Here is an 18392-nt window from a genome sequence, read left to right on the forward strand (position 1 = left end):
TACTTAATATTTTTCCAATTATTTAAATCTGACTTTATTTGTGTGGAAAGTATTTTGTAATTTTGTTCATATAATTCCTGACTTTCCTTTGGTAGATCAAATATTTTATGCCATTGACAGTTATTTTGAATGGAATTTCTCTTTGTATCTCTTACTGTTGGATTTTATTGGTGATGTATAAAAATGCTGAGGATTTATGGGGATTTATTTTGTATCCTGCAACTTTGTTAAAGTTATGAATTATTTCGAATAGCTTTTTAGTAGAATCTCTGCGGTTCTCTAAGTATAGCATCATATCATCTGCAAAAAGTGATAGTTTGGTTTCCTCATTACCTACTCTAATTCCTTTAATCTCTTTCTTGACTCTTATTGCCGAGGCTAGCATTTCTAATACAATATTAAATAATAATGGTGACAGTAGGCAACCTTGCTTCACTCCTGATCTTACTGGGAAAGGTTCCAGTTTTTCCCCATTGCATATGATGCTTACTGACGTTTTAAATATATGCCCCTGACTATTTTAAGAAAAAGTCCATTTATTCCTATCCTCTCAAGTGTTTTTATTAGGAATAGATGTTGGATTTTATGAAATGCTTTTTCTGTATCTGTTGAGATGATCATATGGTTTTTGCTAATTTGGTTATTGATATAGTCAATTATGCTAATAGTTTTCCTAATATTGAACCAGCCCTGCTTTCCTGGTATAAATTCTACGTGTTAATTCCTGGGAATGATTTTCTGAATTCTTTTTGCTAATATTTTATTTAGGATTTTAGTATCAATATTCATTAGGAAGATTGGTCTATAATTTTTTTTCTCTGTTTTCAACCTATCTAGTTTAGTTATCAATACCATGTCTGTGTCATAAAAGAAATTTTATAGGACTCTTTCAATCCCTATTTTTTCAAAAAGTTTATATAGCATTGGAGTTAATTGTTCTTTAAATGTTTGGTAGAATTCACATGTAAATCCATCTGGTCCTGGTGATTTTTTCTTAGGAAGTTGGTTAATAGCTTGTTCTATTTCTTTTTCTAAAATGGCACTGTTTAGTCTATTCACTTCTTCCTCTGTTAATCTGGGCAAGCTTTTTTGAAGGTATCCTTTCATTTCATTTAAGTTGTCGAATTTATTGGCATAAGGTTGGGCAAAATAACTCCTAATTATTGCTCTAATTTCCTCTTCGTTAGTGGTGAGTTCTGCCTTTTCATTTTTAAGACTAACAATTTGATTTTCCTCTTAACTTTTTTTTTTTTTTTTGGCTTGAGCAATTGAGGTTAAGTGATTTACCCCAGGTCATACAGCTAGGAAGTGTTAAGTGTCTGAGATCAGATTTCAACTCAGGTCCTCCTGACTTCAGGGCTGGTGCTCTATCCACTGCACCACCTAACTGCCCCCTCTCTTTCCTTTTTTAAATCATATTTACTAAGGGTTTGTCTATTTTGTTGATTTTTTCATACAACCAACTCTTAGTTTTATTAATTAATTCAATAGTTTTTTTACTTTCAATTTTATTGATCTCTCCTTTTATTTTTAGAATTTCAAGTTTAGTGTTTGACTGGAAGTTTTCTAGCATTTTTAGTTGCAAACCCAATTCATTGACCTTCTCTTTCTCTATTTTATGCAAGTAGGCCTCTAGAGATATGAAATTTCCCTTTATTACGGTTTTGGCTGCATCCCACACATTTTGGTATGACGTCTCATTATTTTCATTTTCTTGGGTGACGTTATTATGTCTATGATTTGCTGTTTCACCCAGTCATTCTTTAGTATGAGATTATTTAGTTTCCAATTATTTCTTGGTCTGTTTTCCTCTGGCTTTTTATTGAATGTAATTTTCATTGCATCATGGTCTGAAAAGAATGCATTTACTATTTCTGACTTACTGCATTTGAGCTTGAGATTTTTGTGTTCTAATATGTGGTCAATAGGTTCCATGAACTGCTGAGAAGAAAGTGTGCTCCTTTCTGTTTCCATTTAGTTTTCGCCAAAGATCTATCATATCTTTTCTAGTAATCTATTTACCTCTTTGACTTCTTTCTTATTTATTTTGTGGTTTGATTTATCTAATTCTGAGAGTGCAAGGTTGAGATCTCCCACTATTATAGTTTTGCTGATTATTTCTTCTTGCAGCTCTCTTAATTTCTCTTTTAAGAATTGAGATGCTACACCACTTGATGCATATATGTTTTATATTGATATTGCTTCATTGTCTATGCTACCCTTTAGCAAGATATAGTGCCTTTCCTTATCTCTTTTCATTCAATTTTTACTTTTGCTTGATCGGAAATCAGGATGTCTGTCCCTGCTTTTTTGACTTCACCTGAAGCATACTAGGTTCTGCTCTAGCCTTTTACTTTTACTCTGTATGTATCTCCCTGCTTCAAGTTTGTTTCCTGTAAACAACATATGGTAGGATTCTGGCTTTTAATCCATTCAGCTAACCACTTCCTCTTTATGGGGGAGTTTACCTCATTCACATTTATGGTTAAAATTACCAATTCTGTGTTACCATCTTCTTAACCCCTGCTTAGGGGTTACTTTTTTACTTTCCTTTCCCCTTACCCTCCTCCCCAGTATTAAACTTGTGAGCATCACTTGCTTCTCACAGCCTTCCTTTTTAGTATTCCTCCTCCCACATTAGAGTTCATTCCTCTATCTTCTGTATTCCCTTCTGCTTAGCTTACTCCTTCCCTTTTCACTTTTCCCCTCCCTCTTTTCAATGAGATTGGAGAAGTTTCACCATAAATCGAATGTCTAATATTTTTCTCTTTATGCCAATTCTGATACCAGTAAAGCTACACACTATGTTTATTCCCCTCCATTCTTTATCTCAAATATAATAGGTTTCCTTTGCCTCTTCATGAGATATACCCCCACTTTACTCTTTTCCCGGTACAATTTCCTTTCCACCTTTAGTTTCTAGAACAAAGTATGCATGTGTTCTTTGTATATCTTTATAGCAGCAATATAATTCCCAAGATTTCTTTTTACCTTTTTAGATTTCTCTTGAGTTCTGTATTTGTAGACCAAACTTTTTGTTTAGTGCCGGTTTTTTCATCAAAAATAGATGAAATTCACTTATTTTGTTGAAGGTCCATCTTCTTCCCTTGGAAAAAGATGCTTATTTTGGCTGGGTAAGTTATTTTTGGCTGCATACCAAGTTTCTTAGCCTTTTGGAATATCATATTCCAGGCCCTTCGATCCTTTAATGTGGACGCTGCTAGACCTTGAGTAATCTTTATTGTGATTCCTCTATATTTGAATTGATTTTTTTCTAGTAGCTTGCAATATTTTTTCCTTTGTTTAATAGTTCTGGAATTTGGCCACTATATTTCTTGGGGTTTTGATTTTAGGGTCCCTTTCAGTAGGTGGTCGATGAATTCTTTCAATGTCTATCTTACCCTCTGTTTCTGTGATTTCTGGGCTGTTCTCTTTGATAATTTCCTGGAAAATAGTGTCCAGATTCTTTTTTCATCATATTTTTCAGGAAGTCCAGTAATTCTCAGAGTCTCTCCTACATCTATTTTCCAGGTCTGTTGTTTTCCCAAGAAGGTATTTGACATTTTTTTCCATTGTTCCCTTTTTTTGGTTTTGTTTGACTGATTCTTGGTGTCTCCTCGAGTCATTCATTTCCATTTGTTCGATTATGATTTTTAATGAGTTATTTTCTTCACTCACTTTTAAAATATCTCTTTCTAATTGTCCAATTGAATTTTTAAGTGAGTTGTTTTATTCTATGTAATTTTTTTCCATTTCGTCAATTTTATTTTTTAAAGAGACATTTTCTTTTTCCAACTCGCTAATTCTGTTCTTCAAGGATTTGATTTTTTATCCACTCTATCTTTAAATGAGTGGGATGACTTATCCAGACTCTCTGTCCAAGCTTCCCTTTCCTTTTCCCATTTTTCTTCTAGGTCTCTTGTGAGAGCCTTTTTAATTTCTTCTATGAGAGTCTTGTGTGTTGAGGACCAGATTATATCCTCCTTTGGCAATTCATCTGGAGACAGTCTGTTTTTAGTTTCCTCAGGGTTTAAAGTCTGCTCTCTATCCATTCATATAGAAGCTATCAGTGGTTAAGGTCTGTTTAAATTTTTTGCTCATTTTGTCAAAGAAGAATCAAAGAAAACAAACTAACAAGAAAAACAAATGTAGTCTGTTTTTTTTTTGGGGGGGTGGGGGAGGAAATGGGGGGAGCTGGATGGTATTACCTAGCTTCCTCTACAGACTGCAGAGGGCAGCAGCGAGGCACTAGCAGGATAGCAATGGCTGTGCTGTGCCTGCACTCTGAGACTTGTGCTAAAACACTGCAGGTAGGTGTGGCCAGGTCCCAAGAGATGCTAGCTTCTCAGGGTTATAGTCTTCACCTCCTGTGTTTTTAGCTTCTCTGCTTGTCTATTGGCTTGCTGCCAGGGCAAAGTAGCCAATCCTGTAGTAAAGCTCTTCCTGCAGAACCTGCTGAGATCACACCCCATCCCCCTCTGGTCTGCTTAGTGTGAGCTGTCTGTCTTACTCTGTCTGCTGTGCTGCTGCTGCCTGCCTTCAAGTTGAGCTTGATCTAATCATCCCCATTCTCAAGCAAAAACAGACCTTTGCTGGCGAATTTTGGGGATATCTTCTCTTGGTAATTGTGGGTTTTTTCAGTCAAACACTAATTCCGAGGCTTGTCATGAAATAAATTATTCTGAGAGAAAAGACAAGAGTTTAAGTAGATGTGTGCATCCCCTCCACCATCTTGGCTGGAAGTTCTAGTATATTTCAAATTCTTAAAAAATGCCAGTTGCTTTTTTAATGTATCAGCTTTAATTTTTACTTAAATGTAGTAATTTACTTTAAAGGTATAAACAAAATTATAATAGTTTATGATTTTATATGGAGTAGAAAATCAATGTGGGTATTGATTTTTAGTCATATGAAGTTATATTTAGTTTATTTGAAAATTGGAACATTTGGTTCTCACTATTTTGACATCTCTGCAATTTCACAGCTTCAAAGATTACTGATAGTACTTCAGTGAAAATTTCTTTCAGTACTCTGGAACATCAATACCCTGGAATATAATCTGTTTGGGAATCAGATGTTTTGAACTCATTTATAGCAACCAATTCACAAACATTTATGAAGCACCTGGAATGTGGCGAATTCTGTTCTAGGTACTGGGCATGCAGAGATAAGACAGTCTTTGCGCTCAGTAAACTTACAGTTCAGCTAGTTATCAATGTTCAAATGAGTGGGGGAAGGACTTTGGGATGGGGAGGTACTAAGAGAGAAGGGCATCCAGAAAAACTTTGTGGAGGAGGTGACATGCCAGTTGAATCTTGAAGAAAACTAAGCATTCTGAGACCAGAGTTAGGAGGAAATATGTTCTAGGGAGAGGGGACAGCCACCCCAAGGGGTTGGAGACAGGAAAAGAAAGGCCATGCATGTATGAGGAATTTTTTAGAGAGTTTCTCATTTATGTTCTGATTTCCTTATCTTTGAACCATTTTGGTTGTTATTGTTTTCAGTCAGAAGCTAATTCTCCTTAACATAGATAGAAATAGACTAGGAATTGCATTGTTATGCTTTTTGTTATCACATAAGTGCATCAATCATTTCCAAAGCAGTGAATCGCTATTCTCTTCACCTTAGTACCTACCTCAAAATGTAGGAGATTTCAAACTAGCTTATGTTGATGGTACTACTGTTTAGATCATTAGTTTCCCCCCCCCAACTTGTCATATCATATTTTGCTAAGTGAGCAAATTATAGATTTAACAGATATGAATAATGTAGAAAGTAAAATGTTATTTCTAAATTGTCACAGTACATATTGAACTGTGATGCAGATTCTGTGACTGATGTTTTAGATGCTGTTGCAGTATTGACAAAGATTTCAGAAGGAATGAGTGACTATTAAGAGGATGAATTATTCTGTTTTGGGATTTTGTATGAGAAAATAGCAGTCATGTCAGGAGAATCAATTGTATAAAGAGAAAAGCTTTTTAACATGAACCAGGTACAGGCAGTGATTTGTATTAGAGTCTGATCTTTTATATATGTGTATATAAGTGAGTTTGTGTTGTTTAATTTTTGAATTGACTTCTATTTAAAAGGTAAAACATTTAATGAAGTTGAATGTGTTTTGATTCTATTAAGTACTACTGAATGCAAATTAAAAATTGCCAGATTGTGTTGGACTCAGATTACATTTGAGAAAATTAAAAATAAATAAATAAAAGATGAAGTAAATGAGAAAACAAAGGATTGACAGAATAAAAATTGTTGATACATAGTACCATCAATCTGATTTTATTTATTAGAAGAGGTACAAGTAGTTTTCTTGTTTTTTTTCCCCCCATAACATTTCTGAAATAATTTTTTGTGCTTTTATTAGGTTATAATAGCATAGCATGATTTAAATGGTGGTTTTTAAAAAAAAAATTTATATGGTTTTTAAACATTATTGCCTTTTCACAGTGAATCTTGCCATTCTCCATAAAACTACCCTATTATTATAACAAAAGAATGAAATTGAGTAAAACAAATCAATACACAACATGTCTGTAGCTGTAAGCATTAATATGTAACTCTAGGTTACATAGAGTTTTGGAAGATTGCTCTGATAACATGATACTTAATAGTAAAAAGTACATGGAGAGGATATGGTAGGAGATGGAAAAATAATATTGTATGTAAAATTGTACAGAATTTTCCTTAGCACATTGTATGGATTAATAATGAAATTGATCAACTGATGAATCAAATGCAACAAATTGAAACCCAACAGAGAAAATTCAAAGCATCTCGAGACAGTATTTTATCAGAGATGAAGATGCTGAAAGAAAAGAGACAGCAGTCTGAAAAAACTTTTATGCCAAAGGTACATACATAGATATTCTTAATTTCTTTCTCTTGATTAACTGCTAGAGATTTTTATTAATACTCTGAAATTAGGGATAATTTTATGCTAACTTAATTTTAATAATGTCAACAATGACAATCTAGAATTTGGCATTTTAAATATATTTAATATTTTATTTCTTCTGGCTTTATTTACTGACTTGAGGAATATTTATATTAATGACTCAATCTATCACATAGCAACGTAGCTTGCAAAGTTTAGAAGCAAGTTTACATGCCATGGAATCGACAAGAGAATCACTGAAAGCAGAACTGGGAACAGATTTACTCTCTCAGCTCAGCCTGGAAGATCAGAGACGAGTAGATGATTTGAATGATGAAATTCGCCTGCTACAGCAAGTAAGTATAGTTTGCTAAATAATCTTAGTAATTACTATTGTGATTTTTAATAACAACAATAATAATTAACATTTATAAAATAATTATTATGTGCAAGGGACTGTGCTAACATAAAACAACCCTGGATGGTAGGTGTTATTATTATCCCCATTTTTACAGATGGAGAAACTGAGGCAGAGGTTAAGTGACTTACCTAAGATCACATAGGAAATATGGATCTGAGGCTGTATTTGGACTTAGATTCTCATGATTCCAAATCCAGCTTTCTACTCTGCTACTTGCCAACATCATGCAGGAAAAAATAATCTTAAAAGTTAAAGGCATTCATTCATTCATTCATTTATTTATTTATAGTGAATACGAATATATTTAGTTTCTGTTTGGGAAACCTGTCAATATCAAAAAGTAATATAATTGCTTTATAAATGCAAATAATTTGATTCCAGTTAGGATTGGCACAAGAAATCTAAAAGGTATTTTGACTGATTTTTAGATGTATTTTCTGCTATATCTACACACACACAATCATGTGTATGGTAGTAGCAGCACCATTTTGATTAAGTATATTTTGATGGCATTTGGTATGAAGGCAAAGATGATATAATGCTTAAGGGAAAAAAACAGTTGAAAAATACAAGTAGATAGCATTTTAAAATGGATAATGGGGATTTTATTATTAAAAACTTTTTTTCTGTCTTTTTAGAAACTCGAATAGCTTTTTAATTTCAAAATACATGCAAAGATAGTTTTCAATATTCATCCTTGCAAAACCTTGTGTTCCAATTTTTTTCCTTCCTTCCTTTCCTTCCTCTCTACCTCCTCCCCTCGACAGCAAGTAAACCAGTATAGGTTAAACATGTGCAGTTCTTTTAAATGTATTCACACATTTGACATGCTGCACAAGAAAAATCAGTTCAAAAAGGGGGGGAAATGAGAGAGAAAAAAACAAGCAAGCAAACAACAAAAAAGGTGAAAACACTTTGTTGTGATCCTCATTCAATCCCCATAGTCCTCTCTCTGGATGTAGATGGTTCTTTCTATCACAAGTCTATTGGAATTAGCCTGAGACACTGTTGAAAAGAGCTATGTCCATCATAGTTGATTATTATAGAATCATGCTGCTGTGTACAATGTTCTCTTCTACTCACTTCACTTAGCATTAGTTCATGTAAGTCTCTCCAGGTCTTAATGAAATCATCCTGCTGATCATTTCTGATAGAACAATAATATTCCGTAACATTCGTATACCATAACTTTATTCAACCATTCCCCAATTGATGGCCGTCTACTCAGTTTCCAGTTTTTTGCCACAATAGAAAGGGCTGCCACAAATATTTTTGTAAATATGGGTATTTTTTTCTTTCTTATGATTTCTTTGGGATACAGGCCCAATAGAGACATTGCTAGTTGTATGCACAGTTTGATAGCCCTTTGGGCATAGTTCCAAATTGCTCTCCAGAATAGTTGAATCAATTCATAGCTCCACCAACAATGTAATGGTGTCCCAGTTTTCTTAATTCCCTCCAATATTTATCATTATATTTTCCTATCATCTTAGCCAATCTGAGGATGGGAAGTAGTACCTCAGAGTTGTCTTAATTTATATTTCTTTAATCAGTTGTGATTTAGAGCATTTTTTTCATGTGACTACAAATGGCTTTAATTTCTTTGTCTAAAAGTTGTCATCTGAAAATTTGTCTGAAAATCTTTTGATCATTTATCAGTTGGAGAATGGCTTGTTTTACAAATTTGAATCGATTCTCTATATATTTTTAGAAATAAGACCTTTATCAAAACCTTTGAATGTAAAATTTTCCCCTAGTTTTCTGTTTCCCTCCTAATTTTGGCTGCATTGGTTTTGTTTGTTCAAAAACTTTTAAAATTTAATATAATCAGAATTATCTATTTTGCATTTCATAATATTCTTTAGATCTTTTTTGGTCATAAATTCCTTCTTTCTATCTGAGAGGTAGACTATTCCTTGTTCTCCTAATTTGCTTATAGTATCATCCTTTATGTCTAAATTATGAACTCGTTTTAACTTTTACCTTGGTATAGGATGTTAGGCAGGGGTCCTCAAACTACGGCCTGCAGGCCAGATGCAGCAGCTGAGAACGTTTATCCCCTTTACCCAGGGCTATGATGAAGTTTCTTTATTTAAAGGCCCACAAAACAAAGTTTTTGTTTTTACTATAGTCCGGCCCTTCAACAGTCTGAGGGACAGTGAACTGACCCCCTATTTAAAAAGTTTACAGACCCCTGAGTTAGATGTTGGTCAGTGCCTAGTTTCTAGCATACTATTTTCTAATTTTCTCAGAAATTTTGGTTAAATAGTGAGTTCTTCTTTGGTCTTTGATTTTATCAAAACACTAGATTATTAAAGTTATTGATTATTGTGCCTTGTGAACCTAACCTGTTCCACTGATCCACTACTCTTATTTCTTAGCCAGTAACAAATGGTTCCGACAACTACTTCTTTATAATGTAATTTTAGGTTTGGCACAGTTAGACCACCTTTGTTTGCTTTTTTTCCCCCTCCCTTAATTAATTCACTTGAAATTCTTGATCTTTTGTCCTTCCAGATGAATTTTGCTATTTTTTTTCTTGCTCTATAAAGCAATTTCTTGGCACTTTGATTGGTGTGGCCCTGAATAAGTAGATAAATTTTAGGTAGAATAATCATTTTTATTATATTAGCTTGGCCTATCCATGAGCACTTAATATTTTTTCAGATGTTTAGATCTGACTTTATTTGTGTGAAAAGTATTTTGTAATTGTGTTAACACAATTCTTGGCTTTGTCTTGTCAGGTAGACTCCCAAATATTTTATATTATATACAGTTATTTTAAATGGAATTTCTGTATCTCCTGCAAATATATGTTTTTTAAGGGTTTGAATCAGTGTTGTAGGAAATAATAACCATTCGTAGAACAGCTTGCATAAAAAGGGGATTATATGGAAGGTGGAATCATCTTTTTCAACAAATATTATAAAATAATATTCCTGTTAATTCTTCATTGACCTGTTATGGTAGCTAATATCAATCTGTGGATCAATATTAGAAAACCTTACTTTAGCATAGTGAAATTTCATCTTATATCTATAACTCCTTTTTCTTTTTTCCTTAATTCTAGGAAAACAGACAGCTCTTAAATGAAAGGATTAAATTGGAAGGCATAATAACTCGAGTAGAGACCTATCTCAATGAAAATCTGAGAAAACGCTTAGACCAAGTAGAACAGGTAAAGTTGTTCTTCTTTTATGGATTCTTTTGATGATAATCTCTTGCTGCTTGTAATAGTTGTATTTTATAAATAGAGAGAGGGTGATTGTAGACCTATTTTTATTTTTCCCAAGAAGGTTCCATTAAGGACATAAAGACAAATTGAAAAATAGTTCCTGCTCTTAAGGTCATTACATATTCCTGTAATATAATTATGCTGCTTCTCTCCTTTCACCCCCCCTACTCAATATTTTAAAAGAATATAATTTATTGATATCTTTTTTATTGATATTATGTTCTTCCTTTCTTCCCTCAACCCAGAACATATTTCTTATAGCAAAGAATAAAAAAGAAAGATGGGGAAAAAAATCAGTTCAGCAAAACTTAACCAACACATCAGCTTCAGTATTCAATGCCCTTGGTCCCTCACCTCTAAAAAAAGTTACATTCGCATGTCTCTTAGCTTGATCTGTTTTAAAGCCTTCTGATGAGAATTATACTTTATTGCTTTATGAGTTTAAATACATGGCAACATTGTGTATTTCAGGAACTTAATGAATTGAGAGAGACTGAAGGTGGTACTGTTCTCACTGCTACAACATCAGAGCTTGAAGCCATCAACAAACGTGTAAAAGATACTATGGCACGATCAGATGGTTGGTTTCTTATTCCCTAAAACTATTAATTATATTTTTGTACATTTATAAAATAATTCATAACATTTTGATTGAAGGAGAAATACTACAAGTCATTAGGATTCCAAAGTGTTAAAGTGTGTGCTAATTATTTTTGTGTATTCTTTGTCAATATAAATAATTTGTTGGGAAGTCTAGTTTTATTATAAACAATAGATCCCAGCTACTTGAAAATTTTGTTACTAATGCTATAACGAAAATAGCTTAATTTACCTGAAATGGATTGGACTAACTAAAACGTTTGTCATACTTTTGAATTTTTGAGTGTAAAATTTGTATAAGAGAAATCTGTAAATTCCAAGATCATTCTTCAGTGTTTTAATATTTTGTACTACTTAATTAATTCCATTAAATTGTTCTTAAATTTTCATATTTGTTTTCAGCATACACTGAACAAATAAAACCTTGACAGTTTACTAAATTGTTGCCAAAACCAAAGCCTTATTCTTTGTGCATCAGATTCTGATTTTTCCCCATGTTTTTACCTAGATCTGGACAATTCCATTGACAAAACAGAAGTTGCAATTAAAGATCTTCAGAAGAGCATGGAGCGCTGGAAAACTATGGAAAAAGAGCACATGGACGCTATAAACCATGATACAAAAGAGCTTGAAAAGATGACAAACCGGCAAGGCATGCTTCTGAAGAAAAAAGAAGAGTGTATGAAGAAAATCCGAGAGCTTGGGTCACTTCCCCAGGAGGCATTTGAAAAATACCAAACTTTAAGCTTGAAACAGGTTAGTTTCCAGTTGGAAAACTAATCATGGATTTTACTGTATATATCAAAATTTTATTGAGAATTGAGCTGTAATGTTACTTTTTTCCCTCTTCTAGCTGTTTCGCAAACTAGAACAATGCAACACAGAACTAAAGAAATACAGTCATGTCAATAAAAAAGCCTTAGATCAATTTGTAAATTTTTCGGAACAAAAAGAGAAATTAATTAAGAGACAGGAAGAGCTGGATAGGGGCTACAAATCAATCATGGAGCTGATGAATGTCCTTGAACTTCGAAAATATGAGGCTATTCAACTAACTTTCAAACAGGTATGGTTTAATCAGGTTAAGCCCCATTGTATGCATTTTGTTTGTGTTGTCATGGTTTCTTTTCCATCCTACAGAGTGAAACAAAGATGTGAAATGAATTATTTTCTCACGTGTAGTAGAATTTCATTAAGCCTTTTGACAGAACAATGCTTCCCAATCCTCAAGTCACTATTTTGTTTTCAATTTTATATGAATATTTCAGTTTGCCATCATTTATAAGCATATCTGTCTTCATTTGTCATGTTGCAATTCAAAGGAAATAACTTTTAATCACATCTCTAAGTAACACCTGTAATAATTTCTATTTTAGTAAGATTTATACAAGGAAATATAAATCACAATTTTTTTTTGTTTGTTTTTTATCTAAGGTATCAAAAAACTTCAGTGAAGTTTTTCAGAAATTGGTACCTGGTGGCAAAGCTACATTGGTGATGAAGAAAGGTGATGTGGAAGGTAGTCAGTCTCAAGATGAAGGAGAAGGAAGTACTGAAAGTGACAGAGGTTCTGGCTCACAAAGCAGTGTCCCATCGGTTGACCAATTCACTGGAGTAGGAATAAGGGTAAAACACCTTTTTGAGTTCACTTTTCTCAAGTATGCTATAGAAAAACTTACTTGATAAATTTTAGGAGTATCTGAAGAATTTAAATTAGTCTTTGTAGATGCAAATATTTTAAAACTTTCTTAAGGAAAATTGTTTTTGGTTCAATAGCTATTAGATATAATAGTAATTAATAATTAAGTAATTATTACTACTTAATATTTTCATAGGTATCATTTACAGGAAAGCAAGGTGAAATGCGGGAAATGCAACAGCTTTCAGGTGGACAGAAGTCTTTAGTGGCTCTTGCACTGATTTTTGCAATTCAGAAATGTGATCCAGCTCCTTTTTACTTGTTTGATGAGATTGACCAGGCTTTGGATGCTCAACATAGAAAGGCTGTGTCAGGTAAGGTTTTTAATTCATGCTTTTTTTTCCTTTGTAATAGAACCTGATGAAATATAATATCAATCCTCTACAGAATCACAGAGTTATAATTCTGTAACAGTAATTTCTTTTTAATAATCAATAATGCTTCCCATATCAGTATGGTAGCCTGGTTTTATATAGTTGAGTTCCATGAGCTAGAAATAAAGCAGATCTCCTGAGGCTTGGTGTGGTCTTTTGATCTAGATAATATGCCTGCCTTAAGTTTTATGGGTACCTTTTATATTAAAGCTCTGTGATACTTCTCTGTATATGAATAACCATGTAATGAAAGAAGAAGGTATGTACCAATGTTATGCTAGATAATATATAAACTAATTTTGTTTCTGTAATATGACCTGCACAGATGTAATCTTCATCTTCTTTAAAGAATTATGACTCTTGGGGCAGCTAGTTGATGTAGTGGATAGAGCACCAGCTCTGAAGTAAGGAGAACCTGCATTTACATCTGGTCTCAGACACTTAACACTTCCTAGCTGTGTGACCCTGGTCAAGTTACTTAACCTTAACTACCTCAGCAAAATAAATAAAAATAAATTTTAAAGAAAAAATAATGACTCTTTTATTGTATAAAGTATCAAATACTTGAGAAAAAGCTCATTTTTTTAATCTGAGAGATGCTTGTTTGTAAAAGTGAAAGTATTTGAATTAACCTCATGCTGATAAAAATGTTAAAAAAAAAAAAAAGACTAACAATTTCATAATTACGTGACTCTTTCTTAGAAAATAGTCCTCAGAGTAGTCATTAGTCCTCTTTGTAGGACTAACAAGTAGTTATATGTATATTCTTAGTAAAGTTCTCACTTATGATGAGAAATTTTCTATAAATAACATTTAATTTTGCAATTTAATTTTGCAGATATGATTATGGAACTTGCTGTACATGCTCAGTTTATTACAACTACATTTAGGCCTGAACTACTTGAGTCAGCTGACAAATTTTATGGTGTAAAGTTCAGAAATAAGGTAATTCTTTCTGCTCTTCCTCGTGAAATAGTGGTTTTTACTAACCCTGATAATTTGTCTTGATTTCTGTTTTTTTTTCCCATTTAAATTATGGAAAAAAAAAAAAGAACAATATCTAATTTAATGCTAAGATAATGATGTTATGTGATGTTAGTAAGTTTTTTCTTTCTGCTCTTCCTCGTGAAATACTGGTTTTTACTAACCCTGATAATTTGTCTTGATTTCTGGTTTTTTTTTTCCATTTAAATTATGAAAAAAAAAAAAAAAAAGAACAATATCTGATTTAATGCTAAGATAATGATGTTATGTGATGTTAGTAAGTTTTTTCTTTGAGGCATCCCTATAGAAATTTGTCAGTTTCTATAGCACTTATCCACATTCAACAGTCGTTTACTTACTGATAACTAGTCATGTGCCAGACATATATGTGTGTCTGGTATAAAAACTTACTGGGATTAGGAAAACATCCCATAACTTGAGCTTTTTTTTTTTTTTTTTTCCTTTTTCTGCTTTCTTTTTTTTTTTTTTTTTTAATACAGTTATGCTTCCTTTGTAGGCTCCTGTGTTCTCTTCTGTGTGTTTTCAAACATTGAATTCAGTAAACATTTATTATAAATCTACAATATGATAGTCATGAAAGGCATTGGGAACACAAAAGCAAAGAATGGCATACACTTTTGCCCTAAAGTAATTTACAATTTGCTTTTAATAACAAACATGCATGTGATTGATGTTGGCATATTTGCATATGTAAAAATCTATATTAAAATGTTAGTGTAGATTTTGTATATAAAATATCAAACATATAAAATGATTATTTAATAGTGTTTTTAACAAATTAAGATGGACTAGACCAGAGGACCACTCTTAAAATTATTTAATCCTTTGAGAAGCTTAATTATAATTTGCCATATCATTATATAAGGTAAATAACCATTGTTAAATAGTAACTGGTTAATGTAAATTTCACCAGAATTTTCCACAGCAGATTATCAAAGTTTTAAAAAACTATATTCATTTATATAAGATATTATAATTGCATAGTACAATATTGAAATTGCTTAGTGTTGTATGACTTAACTTTGGGAGATTGTGCTTCAATGTGTGTTGTTTTATTAGGTTAGTCACATCGATGTGATCACAGCAGAGATGGCCAAAGACTTTGTGGAAGATGATACTACTCATGGTTAATTGGAAACTATTGGCAGCTTGTTTGGAAGATGTGTATAGTATGAAACCTCAACTAAGGAAGTGTACATTTCAAACTAAATATTTGGTCAATGTTAAAATAGTTTTTGAGCTTATATTTTAATTAAGAAGGTCCAAGAATTCTTAGTTTTGGATGACCTTGTGTATTCATTTTATGTTTCTGTTGCTGTATTCTTTTATAAAATAATCTGTTTATGTATCTTTATACTTGTAGTTTAAGAACTCTTCCTATCCAATCTTTTTGTAAAGTGTCCCTTTGCTGTTTTAAATCTTTTTGAGACATGCTTGATAGCTTTCCCTAATTATAATTTTATCAAATATACTGCCTCATCCTTTTAAAAAATATATATATAGCTTCAATTAAATGATTGATTTTATGGCTGCAATTTAGTAGAAGTGTGTGTGTTTTCATTTACAGTTGGAATAGCTAATTTGAATTTTTTAAAAAAATGTAACATCTTTAATTTTGCTTTCTTCCCTTCTAGGGTAAAGTATTTAAAATGAAATTTGACTTCATTGAAAGGAATATTACTATTTCTGAAATGGAAAACTTCAATGTTCTCTTCATTTAGCCCAGTATATCTTGACCCTTTAAATTTTTCGATATGGTCAGATTTAGTTTATTTTTTAAAAATTAATTGTATTTTAAGAGAAACTTTTCTTTAAATAAATCTTAAAGGTCAGTAAATAACAGTGAGTATAAAAAATTGGCCTGTCATCCTGAACTCTGTCTAAAACTCATTAAATTAAGTAGAAATTGTTCCTTAGTACTAGAACAACTTCCTTTAGGTTGGGAAAGAGCTGGTGGGCCAATAAGTAAGTTACCAAAAAAAAAACAATAACCCACAAACAAACAAATAAAAGAAACAAACTAGTGAATCAAGAGACTAGGAGTATATTCCTCTGTCTATTATCAAAATTGATTTGGTGTTCTTGGGCAAATAAATGAATCTCATGTATCATAAAACTATTTTCTTTTTGTATTATATGGAGATAATGAAACTTGTCCTACTTTCTTCAGATGATTGCCATGAAGATAAAATGATAGTTTTTAAAAAACTCCTTACAATTTTTGTTTTTCATTATTTCATAGACAAGAACAGGATCACCAGTCTTTATAAATAGCTTTCTTTTAAAAATATGTTAGTTTTCAATGTGTTAATTTTCAAATTGTCCTTATTTGTCTTCTTTCAAATATCATTTTTTTTAAATGTTCCAGTGAGCCACTTTTCTTTTTCTTCTTTTTATCTCACTATTATTCCTCTTCCCCCATTGCTCCTAAATTAAAGACAACAAAAAACATAACACTTTTGTGACTAATAACCATAGCTAAAGAAAATAAATTCATACATTGGACATGTCTGAAATGTATTCCTGTTCTGCATCTCAGGCTCACCTAATTTGTTAGAAATTGTGGGTATGATCTAGTCAATAGTCACGTGGTTATTCATTTCATCAAAATTCTTGTTTTCCAAAAAAATTTTTTTTTTTACACTGTTGTAGTCATTATAAAATTAGTTAACTAGTTCTGCTTATTTCATTCTGCATCAGTTTATACAGGTCTTCCCAGTGTTCCCTTTTGTGATTTCTTTTTAGTTTGCAGTAATTCTCAATTACAACATTCATTTACCATAATTTGTACAACTATTCCCTTATTAATATATGCGTCTTTGTTTTTTAGTTCTTTGCTGATAACAAAAATGTGCTTCTATAAATATTGTACATATGAGTTCTTTCCCTTTGTCTTTGAGCTCTTCACATTTTAAAGACAAATGTAATATGATATCGAACTTTAAAAGTTGTTAATAAATGTTGTAAAATTTTGGCTTTTTGCCCCTTGACATTAATATAGCAAGCTTTTATTTAATGGACAGATTTGAATGAAGCCTGTTCGAGGGAAGTTTCAATAAAATGCCAAAATTCCATCCTAGTGGGATATGAATATTTCCTAATTTTAGATTTGCTCAGTTTCCACAATAATAGCCTGTGTGTGTGTGTGTATGTATATATTATATATATATGCTTATATGTTGGAGCTTTTCTATATATAGCCCTCCTTAATGTAAAATGTAGTATTAAGAAGTCCACTTGGAACCTCTTCATTTCAAGGGGGTTTTATTCATTGATTTATTTTTTTAGTGAGGCAGTTGGGGTTAAATAACTTGCCCAGGATCAACACAGATAGAAAATGGTAAGTATCTGAGGCTGGATTTGAACTCAGGTTCTTCTGACACCAGGACTGGTGCTCTATCCACTCTACTATCTAGCTGCCCCAGGGATGCTTATTTATGAAGATTATTTGTCAATTCACAACTAGATGGGCTAGGGAAAAATACATAGTTGGTTTTTTTTTTTTTTTTTTGCAATTGTGGTTAAGTGACTTGCCCAGGGTCACGCAGCTAGGAAGTGTTAAGTATCTGAGGCTAGATTTGAACTCGGGTCCTCCTGACTTCAGGGCTGGTGCTCTATCACCTAGCTGCCCAGAATATGAGAAATATTATAGGATTAAAGATTTCCTCCCTGAGCACCCCCTTCTTCCCTCCCCCCAAACCCCCAAAAATTAGCTAATGTGCTTTGACCCTGATTTTTTACAGAATTCTAAAACTTTCTAACGAGATGATTAAGAGCTTCAATAACTGGTTGTGAAAAATATTTTAATCTTTTTCCTTTTTTTTTTTTTTTTTTTTTTTGACAAGTTACTGGGCTAGAAGATTAGAATGTTGTAGATAAAATGTACTTATATTTTATTAACGTATTTGAAAAAAGTCTTGCTATTCTTGCAAACAAAATGGAGAATTATATATTAGATGATAGTACATAGTAAGATAAATTTGGGACTCAAAGAATAATCATTAATTCTTTTTGTGTCTTCATTGGAGATTTATGGTGGAATGATCTCAACAACTATCATTGACCTTCTGTTTAACATGATCAGTGATTTGGATAAAGGCATGGATACCTAATTTCAGGATAAAATTATGTGTCAGGTGACAGGAATCCAAAAAAGATAATTGAGATACTGAAAC

General features: G+C 32.3%; 1 protein-coding gene across 1 annotated transcript in view; it reads left to right on the forward strand.

Moving 5' to 3' along the window:
* The window catches only part of SMC3 (structural maintenance of chromosomes 3), a 50762-nt gene extending 33466 nt beyond the window's left edge, over positions 1 to 17296 (forward strand). The window contains exons 20-29 of the mRNA XM_051981388.1: positions 6708 to 6859; positions 7081 to 7239; positions 10375 to 10482; positions 11011 to 11119; positions 11648 to 11895; positions 11993 to 12205; positions 12574 to 12765; positions 12975 to 13152; positions 14051 to 14157; positions 15277 to 17296. Coding sequence (XP_051837348.1) covers positions 6708 to 6859; positions 7081 to 7239; positions 10375 to 10482; positions 11011 to 11119; positions 11648 to 11895; positions 11993 to 12205; positions 12574 to 12765; positions 12975 to 13152; positions 14051 to 14157; positions 15277 to 15348 — 1538 coding nt within the window. The 3' untranslated portion in view covers positions 15349 to 17296. The remainder of the gene's footprint in view (positions 1 to 6707; positions 6860 to 7080; positions 7240 to 10374; positions 10483 to 11010; positions 11120 to 11647; positions 11896 to 11992; positions 12206 to 12573; positions 12766 to 12974; positions 13153 to 14050; positions 14158 to 15276) is intronic.
* The last annotated feature ends 1096 nt before the right edge of the window (positions 17297 to 18392 follow it).

This window comes from Antechinus flavipes, chromosome 2, assembly GCF_016432865.1.
Source record: "Antechinus flavipes isolate AdamAnt ecotype Samford, QLD, Australia chromosome 2, AdamAnt_v2, whole genome shotgun sequence".
Taxonomy (NCBI): domain Eukaryota; kingdom Metazoa; phylum Chordata; class Mammalia; order Dasyuromorphia; family Dasyuridae; genus Antechinus; species Antechinus flavipes.